The 13,474-nt window shown below is 42.5% G+C and overlaps 1 protein-coding gene across 1 annotated transcript in view; it reads right to left on the reverse strand.

The window, feature by feature from the left end:
• The window catches only part of LOC119160894 (Na(+)/dicarboxylate cotransporter 3), an 87,042-nt gene that overhangs the window by 58,868 nt on the left and 14,700 nt on the right, over positions 1-13,474 (reverse strand). The window contains exon 2 of the mRNA XM_037413164.2: positions 5,094-5,528. Within this exon, the coding sequence (XP_037269061.1) occupies positions 5,094-5,204 (111 nt within the window). The 5' untranslated portion in view covers positions 5,205-5,528. The remainder of the gene's footprint in view (positions 1-5,093; positions 5,529-13,474) is intronic.

Genomic DNA, 13,474 nt, shown 5'->3' on the forward strand with positions numbered 1-13,474 from the left:
CAGAGAGGCCCCTTTTATATACTTGACGTACCGTCAACCTAAAACTTAAGTTACTGTGCGCAGCGGCCACTTTTGTGTCTGTAAGCGCCATATAATGGAACGAAGTTACAAAATATTGCTTCAAGGACATTTGCTTTGTGATCATACCCTTGTCCCCACCTTTTTTGAAACCTAGTCAAGGGTATGGTAAGGATATGCAGAAAAGACTGCCGCTCAGGCACGATAGTTAAATATTTGGCCGGCTACACGTAAACGCCCTTGTCCCAAAGAACACCATAAAACACATGCACAGACACTCAAAAAAGCAAGTTGTTTTGCTGACAATGCTATAGACGCCTCGCTGACACAACTATCTTCCAGTTTCGAGATATAATGTGCTTCCGTAATCAATCACGTCTTTTCATTTCTGTCTGCTTTTTGCGCTTATGATGCATCCTTCAAATATAGGCGTACAGGTGTACTATCGGCATCAAATGACACGCGAACAGCGGAGCGCGTGGCACAAGTCTTATCAATGGCTTAGTGCGCACCGTCCATTAGTCACTGACATAGACAGGCCCGCACATCCGGTGTGGCAGCACTGCGTGACCCCTCTATAGATGTCTATAGTGCAATATTTCTGCTTGAGTTCCAGGTATGGTAATGTTATTTGAAAGGAACAAAATAAAACCAATACTGAGGGTGACTACTGCAGCCGAAGGCGAGTATTGTAGCACGGTTTGTCATCATGGAGTCCATAATCAGGAAGGCCTGGCAAATTCTATTTATAGTAGACAAAACTCTGTTCACAATGCTGGCAATTTCACGCTGTTTCAATTCGTGCCGGTAAAGCGACACAATTTGTGCTCTCTCTTCCGATGAAACGCTCGGCATTTCCAGTTAACGTGAAGCCTTTCCCGGTTGGTCTCTATAAGAAGGGTGCAAGTGAAGCTGCGCTGGAGAACGAGATATGACGATCGTTTGAAAATCAACCGCAAATCGATTACATTTCTCTTTTTGTTTTAACTTGCCAACACAATGATTGCACTGCGACGATGAAGTAAAAGCAAGGAATTGTTAGTGATACGATCAAAAGCGGTTGGCACGCCAACGATGGCCACCATTATCCCCATACAAAAACTAGGGCAGAAACGGAGATAATGCACTCTATGGGGATCGCGCAGTGCTGCCAAACCAGATGTGCACACCTGTCAACGTTGACGACTGAACGACCAGCACTATATTGTTTGGAATACTTGAAACACGCGCTCCGCTGTTCGGATAGTACATCCACAATCGCTCCCTATTCACCTCACTCATTGACAATTATTAACGTTATTCGCGTGCTCGTGCAGCCTGTCGTAATTGCAATGACCTGATTGCCCTACATAATAGCGCCTACAGGTTAAAGGTAGGCGGTACACAATACCTGCAATGCATGAAAGAAACTGGGAGCGATGTTGCTTACCACTACACTTCTCTCTGCCTTCTTTATCGGTCATTTGCTGTAGCTTGAAGAGTTTATCAAGAGCGCAGCATAACACTTTAACATCAACCCGTACATGTATACTCCTTAAGCTTTGTGAAATCTTGTGAATGTATAGCGTTACTGCGGTGTTTTCGATTTTTTTTTTCTGGGCTTGTTGCGTAACTTTACTAGAAGACTATATTGCTGAGTATCTTTTCGGCCGGAAAACTCAAGAGCGTTCTAGGGTAACCAACCTCACTGAGACGTGTACTGGGTTGGCTGAAGTCTTTATCAATTTTGTTGGTTCATAACTTGTTTGAGGCAATCTTAAAACATAAATTTATATTGGCTCGCTTGACTAACTTCGTATGCGAGGATTTATATGAAAAAAACGAGTTTGTTTGTCTTGGGTTCAAATCTTCAGCCCAAATCATTACCAATAAAAGAATCTAGTACTTAAGACCACATGCTTGAGTCTGTGTGCATCTCGTGGCCCATAAGTAATCGTTTCAGACCCTTTTCTCACAATGAAAAGACCCTTTAGTGCCTCTCGGTTAAATATAATGAACTGCTATTTAAGATAAACATAAAGTCATCAACGTATCTGAAACCCTTGCACACCATTGTTGAGAGCAATTTGTCAGCCAGTGTTTTGTTAACATTTGATAAAAATAGGTCACTTATAATTGGAGTTATGCGACATCTATTACATATGCTCTTCTTTTTAATACTGTACCTGTCTTCCCACGCACCAAAACAAATTGCTTCTTTGAGTTGCTGTGCACATGTTTGATGGTGTTCTTTAGGACATGCGAGTTTATTTCCGTAAAGTATGTGAAAGGGTCACTGTTCTCCAAAATACATTAGTTGAATCTTAGGACCCCGTGTGTTACACCGCCTATTCTTGTGTCTGTGTCTTTTATTCGCAACGTTATACATTCTATAAAACCCTTTTCATAGTTTAAAAAGAAGCACTATATTGCTTTGATCTTATTTTGCACTGAATTTCAATTACTGGCGTAGTCCTATAGCACCATTGTTTTATTATTCAAGCCTTTTATCAGTATTTTCAATAAAATGGTAATAATTGGGTTGATGTACAATATATATACTGAATGACACCACAACAACCTTCAGTTTCATTCTTCTACAAGATAAGCAGCTAATGACATAATCGTCTGGCACAAAAAGCACGAACTCGGTACACCCGAAAAAGAAAAAAAATGGAACGAAAAATTTTCATTCCACATGAATCCTAACAAAAATTGCGGATCTGTAAGCTAAGTTTTTAAGAGCTGAACGCAATAGCGATATCCTGTATTTATAGCGAGTACTGAGTTCAAAATTGCTTGCGTGAATGAAGATTTCACATACGGCTGTATTTAGTGTAATCGATAGCATGTTTTCAACCATAGGCATTTGTGCACGTGAAATCTTGTCGAGCTTGCTATGCACCCACTACGTGGTCTTAAACGAATAGCCTCAGTAATGTGTGTCTCTTTCGTAATGCTTCGCCCGCTTTAAAACCTAAACTCCTGGTACTAACAAGATCTGACGCCCAATCGTAGTGTACGTTTGTAACACGCATTATTACTGTGATAATACATGTCACATCGTTAGGCATATATACAGGGCACGAGCGTTTGTTAAAGCACGTGTTGCTTACGCGGAATTTCCTAACAGAGGAAGGTATTTCACTGTGTTCCCAAGCAGACGCATGGCTCTGTTGTACAACACTCTGTTGACATCTAAGCGACCTGTGTTTGATCCACACAAATACCCAGTATTTTCTACTTTTTATTTTATTTGCATTTTTCTTGATTTTTTGGTCACGACTACATGATGACATTTCAGTCAAAGCCAACGACGCTGAAATTTCTGTGAAACAAACTTTTTAACGCTATCGCGTTAATAACGGCGGAAGGTGGTACTTCATTTAAAGTCCTGAGAGACGTGACTAGCACGTAGTGAACTTATGAAATGTTGGGACTGGCGGGCTAATCCTGACCACTCCATCACAGGCTCCCTGGACGGCCCAAAGCTGATTGCCCCTGTTAAGGCTTCTAAGGGCAGAGCACCACTTGGCAGGGTTGGCTTGGTCAGTGTTCACTAACCAGGGGCATCGGCAGAGAATATGATCTGAGTTAGCTACTTGCCCACAACGGGGGCGCGAGCTCCTTTTGTAAGTGTGTGGGCAAACTTTATGAAATAAGGTCATATTTGGATATTAATTTCTATGTAAGACCCTGAGCGTTGTAGCTGGGATGGTAGGTACTATTTTTTCAATATCAATGAAATAAACTGACGTATACTCCTTATATGACAGAGAGAACAACTTGGACATGATTTAATCAATTACACGTACGGGTACAAAAACCACCACTTTGCCTTAATCAACCTATGGTGCAAGAAAACTTCACAGGTGTTTTGGAACGTTAGGAAGGGGCAGGGTGCAGGCCGATGGTCAATTTTGTAGGCTATGGTCGTTGGTTCACGCCCCAATGTTTGCTGTGGCAAGAAATAGATACTCCACAGACTATTTTATACGAAGAACATACAGACAAAAGCAACAAAAAAAAAGCCTTGGAGGTAAGTTCTGACCTTTCACTAATAAACTGGGGACCGATAATGCAAAAACATTTCTTTTTGAGAAGGTGTTTGCCAATCTCCTGCGATCTTTTCTCGTGGGATATCCTACATAAGGATTGCCGGAAATGTTCAAATACGAAAATTCTTACTACATTATATTTTTGTGAATAGAGGCTGGTTATTGTCGTCTCGTAGTTCGGGGATGCTCTCATCTTTGGAATCTGTAAATGTGAATTTCTCGGCTCTTCATTTTTTAGGACAGTGGACAGAATTGAACAATAAGACTCTGTAATGACAAAAAAAAAAAGCATTCACCTGGCTACTCGAAAGAAAATTAAAGAATTTTCAGGCATCTGCTGGCCTTCTTTGCAATCAACGTATTCAAATAACGAATACATGCTTACACAGAGTCAACTGTCGATGTTCTTGCTCCAGCTTCGATTTAGTGAAAAAAAAACACTTTTATTATTGTTAGTATCATTATTGGAATGCTACAGTACGCTAAGTGTGAACATACACCTATATTCAATTGCGGCGTCATGGCAACCAGCCCAACCACGCACTTTACAAAGAGGAAGCAAAAGTAGGAAGTGCAAAAAAAGGTCCATGTTGATCATAAATTAAACACTGAACTGCTTGCACAAACGGGCCAGAAACTGCACCGTGCCACAACCCTTCAGAAAAGCATGACAAGTGCAAATATTCGCACAGTATGAATGTGCGGACAAGTAAATCTTCTGAATACAAGAGTGCGTAAAGATATACAAGCCCAAAATCAGTAATAAAACCGCAACGAATTATCGGTTGTATTACGTTGAGCCTTTAGCTGCATTTAACAATGGCGTTATGAAAAGCACTGCTGTGACTAAAGCTTTTGGAATATTTACTATCCCATGCTCGTTCTTTTTTTTTTTCCTTTCGAAAGTACCCCATCCCAAGCAGTATCAAAAATATGTCTCAGGGACACCAAAGAGTCTTTAATGTGCGAGTTGCAAAGAGCACAGCTGTTCGGCACAATGAGCGTTCTTGCAACATGCGAACAGGCGTAAAAACTCACCTGAACGTCTTCGAAGAAGAGCAACGGAAGCAAAACAATTGGAATGAGGACCATTAAAATTTGCCTCCAAAGTCCCGCCGCCTGAAGCGCAATCTTCCTTCCATGTCTCATCGTCGCCTGTATTGTCGAAGAGAAGGTCTAGCAATGCGGGGTCACTGTGTAGTTTGGGGTGACTGTCGGCTTGAAACGAATTGACCCTAGCAACAAAACTTTTGGTCGGGCCCCACTTGCGACACTCAGCAGTTGAAGCCCAAGTCACACACGAAGAATGAGTGGGACACGTGCCGGTGCAACATGGGCTACCTGCCAGCCCAGAGACCTCTACAACGACCTGAACGCTCCAAGGAACCTCGTTACGCACGCCGAGCTGCCAGTGACTCCAGTTTCTTCCGACGGCCACTGTGAGACTTCACTCTCTTAAGGAGATGGCTACAGCTGCAAAAAAAAATAAAATAACACTAAGAACGATATCTCTGCAATATAAGCAAGCATGGAATCACGAACACTGTCACCAGAGTGCTTCATAAGAATTTCTGAATACTGCCTGTGACTCAATCTGCAGTTTTAGTAAGGTCATGAGGAGTTTACATGGAAAATACTGGAAATGCAATGCTTCTAAGGAAATGCACTTGCTTTAACTTGATTTATGATCTCTGACTCTGTTCATTATAATTGTAATGGTGATATTGAGTTTTGAGGCTTTCTACCCTGTATTTTTCTGGCTCTCCTCATTTGCATTTACGTAAGGTATGTTACTGCTATGTTCTTGCACTGCTTCTTGAAGTCTCTATGTGGGAATTGTTAGAATGTCACCCGTAGCCTCCTTTTTAAAAAACACATACAAGCTCATAAAAGGGCAGGCAACAGCGTTCCTACTTAATTTCTTTATAGAGACAAAGAGTTAGTGTTACAGTTTTCAAATGCGTATTCTATCGGGCTCAAAGACTAATTTGTGGACATTTGTTTTTTCGGGATCGGCAAGGGTCGCTTCTATACGGTCCAGTATAATCGAAAACAAGTTTATCACAGACGTTTTTACAGCTGAAGTGCAAAAAGGTATACAAAGGTCAAAGGGGACATCAACGACAAGCGCTGACCTCCAACTAACTTCAGCTAACCTCAAACTAGTTTGAAATTAGCGCTTGTCCTCATTGTCCGCTGGGCCGCTGTACAGCTTTTCGCACTTCAGTTGTAGAAAACACGTAATACGATCTAGCCCGCTCCTACACTTTGCTTTACTGCAGACCTCAACCGAAACGCGATCTGTGAGTCAGATCACAAGAGTATAATTGCAATTGTCCTGACGAAATTATGGGCTGAACAAGACTGAATGATACTCTGTAGGGTCAGTTTATGTAAATCAAGCCTAACTGCATGGTCGTGAATAAATGTTCGTTTGTACTACCGATACCAACCAATCACTAAAGAAGACTGTCATTATAAAAAAAAGAGACAAAGCACTTCAGCCGCCACTCAGCACTACTTTGCTATTACGGACTGTATAGGAACGATGGCACGGTTTCTAGGCCACCGGCATGCCTCATTGCGACAACAACAACAAAGTAAAACAAGTTCCTAACAAATTAAAAGCAGCGGCGATTGCTTACTTGGACGAATGCGTGCTACTTTTGCCCTGTCGTGCCCTCTCTTTCTTTGATTTCGCTCTCATAACTTTCCCTCAGTGTGAAGCCTCACGTTCAGGTTTTAAATCCATACGCAGGCTTCTTCGCATTTCCCCACTATTTCCTATCCGTGCTGGTCTTTAATACGGAATGCGAACACTCCGCTGTTGTCATTCGCTTCTTGTCGAACGCAAAGCGGCTAGGTGATGGCGGGCAGATATCTTACAAATCTTTCTGAATGTCAACAGCCTTGTGAGCCAGAGTGTTCCACTAGGTATGCAGATCCCCACACAACACTAATATGCACAATGCCAAGTACAAAACCATATTCTTGCTATCGACAATGCAATGAGAAATTGGTTATCACGTACGTTGCTATCTATGAAAACCAAATAAAATGGGCTAAATATTGATCAACAAAATAGGAGAACCGACAAAGCATTGACAACGATTTGTGTTTTTTTTTACACTCATTGAGTTTAAATATTGGCCTTACATATATCTCCACATGTGCTACTTCGTATGAGAAACATAGAGCTGAAAGATACAAAAAAAAATGAATAAGCAATAATGGGAGCGCAAACAATTTTTTCATGTCAACAAAAGTTCTGCCAGAGTGAAGCCTCAGTTCATTGGCCTTAGTGGTAGTGTTGCATTGAGCAAGCTGGTAAAAATTAGGGGACCCATAAGCATCGCCTTCAACAGTTAAACGCGATAGTGAAATCCCGCCCTTAGTGCGCCCTTCAACCACTAAATGCATACTTATTATTAGGTTTTGTTACACAAACGCGCAAGCGTGACGTATCTATAGTAGTGCAGTGACTGTGCAGTGTGGCCACTTCCTTGTGCGAACTGCGCTCTGCTGTAGTCGAGACACGTTTTTCACAATGTCTCACCGATGGCACACAGACACACACACACGCGTGCGCGCACGCGAATGGTACATACAGGTTTTTTATCTGAAGCAAAAGTCGCATGGCCTTCAAGATGCACGCCGCACACTCGCCATCGCGGAGGCCATAAAGTGTCTCACAATGCCTCACAAATGGCAGCAAATTATCTAGCGTTTCCTGTTTGCTTGATCGATGCCTCTGGAAAGGCATGATATGTTTTCCGCTAGATGGACATAGTTGTCCATTTTAAAGCGGTTTGAAATTTCTTGTGTGTTTTAGCGGCGACGGCTGCACAATCTCAGCCTTTTTCGACGTAGTTTGATGGCCTCCCAAATGCACCTACAAATCACCGAATGAGCTCGTTTTCGTCGTGGCACTTGTCGAACGAAATGTGTTAAGGAGACTCCTTCCACTACCTGACAATTATGTTCTGTTTTTTTCTCGAAGCAGCTGCAAGTGTTATCGTGGCTTTGTGTTAGGACACCTGCTTGCCATGCGAACAGCCCGGGTTCAATCCTCAATGGGACTGAAAGTTTTATTCTTTATTTTATTTGCTTCTTTCTCAATTTTTCAGTCACGGACAATTTTTCACTCACTCTCAACGGTGCCAACGCTGACGGCGGAGTTTCTGTAACACGAGCTCTCTAAAGGTACCGCGTTAAAACGTAATATGAGCAGCGAGGACAGTAGTCTATATATCAGCAGGTTTATCAAGTAAAAACACACATACCTGATTTACAGTGGTTCATTTTATTTTACCTGAACACGCGAGTGTCGACCACCAAGTTTATAAGCGGTGTTTAACGGAGAACAACAGTAAACTGAACGTGAATACGTGCATGCCTGCCATGAACAGTCCTGAGCAGCTTTCATTTGCTATAGGCTGTTCCGAGAACCAGTCACCAAGGGCGCCGCAACAGGCATTTAGACATGGTGGTCCGTGATCGCGTCTTAAGGGTAAAAAAATTGGACGGCGGCACCTTTTGAAAGTATTCAGAGTGAGGGAGGGATGTGACAACACAAGGTGAGTATGTTTCTGCAGCAAATTTTGAGGGAGCTGACTTCTAAGGATACCTTTCACGTTATAAAACAAAATGAGGTAGCCAAGCGTATCATTTGAAGGAAAGAGGTGGGAAGTGTTTTTCGATGGCTGAAGACCTCCATCGTTCTGTGTCTCAATACGAGCCTCTAATAGCTATTAGCATTCAAAAGAACGGCCAGTGTGGTCGCTAAAATTATCGTAACAAAGGTTTATTGTTTTCAATGAGAAACCTCCATGCAACAATACTGCGTGTGCATGCGTGGGTTCTGCTTCGTGCGAAATTTTTTTATCTGATATTGATTCTTCCTCGCATGCGCCTACGAATTGGGGGTCAGTTTTGGCATGTATATATGTGCTACTACGCATGGCATACGCTTGCGACATGTTCTTCATTTGAAGTACGTTGAAGCTTTGCATTTAATTAACTGCATTACCACTAGGCGAAACTCTCGGTACTGTTACAGTGGACTTCGTAAGAAGTGTGAAATGAAGTCACCTACACTGCCAGACCTGTTGGCATGTGAGGACTCGATGACCAAGGCAAGTGGTGTTATTGCAATCATCGTGATTGTTGAGCAAACTAGGAGCGCAGGAATACACAACCGACGAAGAAAGAAGCACCGGTTCACTGGAGATTTATGATTTACCGACTGGCCCACTTTCGATCTTTTTACAGTCATCATGTTGTGTCTGGTTAGATAGGTACCCAAATTTTACAAAAACTTTTGATGCTGTTGAAAGCTTAGTTCAGGCTATGCAAAATGCGCATTTTCAGAGATTGAAAACAGGCTGATGTTTACAAGTAAAAACGTATCTCAGGTAATCAGTCAGAAAGACCTCCCTACAAACGTGTAAAAGTTGCTCACCCCCCCCCCCACCCCCGCTGGATAAACGGAGTGAGTAGAATTATAATACAGTGACCTCGAAAATGGGAATACTCGTTGACTAAAGAGGGGGAAATTTTTATATACTTAAACCTGCTTTAATGGACCTCTATATAACGAATTCCTCGATGTAACAAAGTTTCTCTATTCCCCATTGTTACTTTATAGGAGCACATGTATTTGCGACCTTGGTGTAAGAACGTCAGAGCGAAAGACATCCTTGATGTAACAATTTTTCGCAATGAACAAGTAGGAATTTTGCCTCAAGTTTCGTCATTTCGGCACGAGAATTCATCTATCTTCCGCGGTTGCCCCGCCGCCGACGGAGCGCCAAGCAGCGGCGGCGTGCTCGTGACCGCGGCAACCCCCAGGCGAGAGTGAGCACTAGTTATTGCGCGCGGATGTTCACGAGGTGGGCAGGTGGGTCTGCGCTCCAGGGTGAAGTGCTCTTTTCGCGTTGAAAGCGTACTTATGCTTGCTGAAACAGCACGTGCAACCGCACCCTTAAAATCAAAGGTCACCGTCACTACTCAAGCCGCCCCCCCCCCCCAACCTGCGCATTTTCATGCTCATTCAAGGCGGGTTGTCTCCTTGCTGCCTGAGCATTCGACGGCAGTTCTAACATGCGGAGGGATGTTATCGTATATGCCCTACAGGCGATAAAAATGGGCCGGCTCATTTGATCTCTGCTTTCGCAGCAGCATTTGAACACTTTTACATGAGTGGAGCATGGCATCAATTTTGCACTTGTTAATTTGTTACGGAATATGGTGGCGGTGATGGCAAAAACTCATGGAGAGCGTTCATATATTTGCTATCTCAATAATCTCGCAGTGTTTTTTCACTAAATAAGTGTTTCGGGATAGCTCTGCTGTCAGTCCCCTTTTGTTTAATTTGTGCGTTTATTTTTTGAATTTTCATACCAATCCTGCGTATAGCGATATCTTCTTTACAAAAAATTTTTTGAAGAATTTGTCAATTTCTTTATATCCAAGTTTTACTGTAATATGCGAAAAAAATGCAGGTTTGTTGCAGTAGTAGTCATTTTAGGGAAGAAGGAGAGAAAAAAAAGCTACGGGTAGTCGCTACGAACGTTTGTGTAATATTTCAAAATTTATATATGGCTTGCGTATTATACAGAGTTCAATGATGCTTTGTGCTCGCTGAACTTTTGGAATGTTATGCTTATTAGCTGATCTCTGCAACTTCACTGTTATGACTTCAGATCCCTTTTGTTTCATCACTAGAACAATGGTGCTTTTGCGGAATAACGAAGTATTAAAATTTATCTTGAATCGTATGACGTACCTCGTAATTACATTGTTTGGGCATATACAACTTATAAATTTGTTATCGTATAGTACATACAATCAAATGTATAAACAAGTACACAAATCAATGCTCTTTTTGTCATTTCAGTGGTAAACGCTTTATAAAACATAGATACACATAGATACAATCCTCATGGATTGAAGTGCTACTTTTTAGGGCTAAAAAGTGCCTTCTTCAGTTCTTGTCGTATCGATATTTCATCTCCCGCATTTAAGATCAAGGCGAACACTACTTCACCTTTATTGGCCACATTCATAAGGACAAAATGCAGTGATCTCGAGAAATCGCACATGCCAGTTGTTAATTTGAAAGTCGTGTTTCTTTCTGTACCTATGTTGGCTCATTGTTAAGCTCCATTATTCGTTGAGGTGTGCGAAACTTCGAAAGCTTCGAATAGTAATTGAATATTTCATCCTTTGTATTATTCATTCACTTATGTTACTGTAAGTAACTTCTGATTGTGCGCCTTTACGATAAGTGCAACAGTAAACCATGCAGTGATTTCTGTGACTTTAGCGCAAGTGCTATGATACCTGCCTAGAAATACACGGGAGCGTGATGATACACGGCAGCGTGACATATCTATCAACAATAAACATCTTAAAGTATCTAAATCATGAACCGCCGCCTCAGCAGTACATGTGGCTCAGCGGTTTAGCACTGTTACCGCTCGTGTAAGCACACTGTAAGTGTACTGAATATGCTGTTCGCTGCTGCACCCTTGTGTACAGGATCACTTCAACTAAGCGCGCATCACTCGTGGAAGCCAAGAAAACTTGCCACCACCACATCGGCCTGGCAAAATACGCTTCGCACATTTTGCACGGTCCGGTGCTGATCGAGCGCAAAGAAAAAAAAAAGAAGTCACTGCGCAAGGGCAAATGCACGCATACTTCACAGCGAGTGGTGTTGACAGATTGAGTGAGATTAGTAGACCATGCACTGTACGCAACAAGCTAGGACGCTAGGCTTCACAATGCAGCAGGTAACGCGTATCACGTGTAGCTGCACCCGTTTTCACTAATGGATCACTACCAAAACTTGAACGCATGCATGGACGAAAGCCTGACCTGTCATCGGTCAGTTGTGCCCCTCTTTCAGCAACACCAGCATGTATTCTCTGTTACAGTATCGAAATGATTTGTTGGTAGCACCCGATCATGCAAATGAGCTAAAGTGTTTTCTGCGCGATGGTGAACAAAGAAAAGGCCAGGCACTTTCGGTAACGTATTAATGGTCTCATCACATATATTTCTCTGCTAACGGCTACTCGGGTAGGTGGTGGAAATTTCTGCAACGTTTCGCTGTGTTCCCAACAGTGCCTTAAATAATCGGTCGTACACGCATCGCACTCACGTGGAGTCACTTTCTGCAATTTATCCTTCATAGCTCCATTGCTGCGATCTCGTTGTTCTGGCAACGTCAGTTTACTGCCATCAGCAGCCAGTGCACCGAAGGCACACTTGCAATGCGGCAAAATAGTGCCCCCACCACTGGAAGTTGTGACTCCGTTAAAAGGAAGAAAAAAAGCTTATTCGGGTCGTCTTTCTGTCAGGGAATAGTAATCATCTATCTCACATGCCTTCCTTGCATTATCATTGCGTGCCCGGTACTGTTCGGTCACGGTTGCGTGGCTATCAGCGTGACAGAGCTCTCTTGATAGAAAAAAGTGCCGCCATATCCACGAAGTGAATGATGATAAGTGGGTGAAGCTCCGGAGGTAAACCTGGTAAACCTTGAATCCTCCGTAGATTTTGCCCACTTGATTTTATTACAACGCCCCCCTGAGCGTACGTCGCCGCACTCAATCGAACAATTGCCTTTCACTAATGACATGCGCCATATGTGACATCATTCCTATTTTATGACATCTCGCATCTTTCATTATCAACTACAAGTACCGCCGTCTAGTTTATAACATCTTGCATCTTTTCATCATCAGCTACAAGTACCGCCATCAAGTGAACACTGCAAGAAATAAAGGAGAGCTGGCTACATACAGGGGACGGTACCGCCATCTAGTGAACACTGCAAGAACTAAAGGAGGGGTGGCTACATACAGAGGACGCACAGCCCACGCCTTAAGGAGCTTCGTCTTAAAATAGTGAGCACGTAGTTCTTGAAAAAGTAAATGAAAGCGAGCCAGGTGAGGAGTACTGCTGGGAAGTCCAAAAACGACGAAAGTGTCCCCTTTTTTTAAGTGTGTCGACCAGCAAAAAGAGGGACAAAAGTAAAGAAAACGATAAAGCCTGGAGTCGTCGATGTCAAAACTGATAATGTAGTAACCTGGATAAACTGACCAACTAGGGTGCTTTAATAATTGCTTAGATTTGAGTAAAAGGGCATTAACTTTGACGTTTCACCTCATCGGAATGCGGCTGTCATGGCGAAAATGAAATCAGTGGCCTCATGCTTACTAGTCATCATGGTAGGTGAAAAAGCTTTTTTTTTTTTTGTAATAAAGTGCTACAACATAGAAAGAATAAAAAATACAGGCACAAGCTCAGCAATTCAGCACAGCCGTATGCTTCTTGGCAATACAGATAGTGTCATTTCTTTGTGAAATAACAGACTAGAATACATAAAAAGGCTACTAATTTTAACATGA

Source organism: Rhipicephalus microplus, chromosome X, assembly GCF_043290135.1.
Source record: "Rhipicephalus microplus isolate Deutch F79 chromosome X, USDA_Rmic, whole genome shotgun sequence".
Classification (NCBI taxonomy): Eukaryota; Metazoa; Arthropoda; class Arachnida; order Ixodida; family Ixodidae; genus Rhipicephalus; species Rhipicephalus microplus.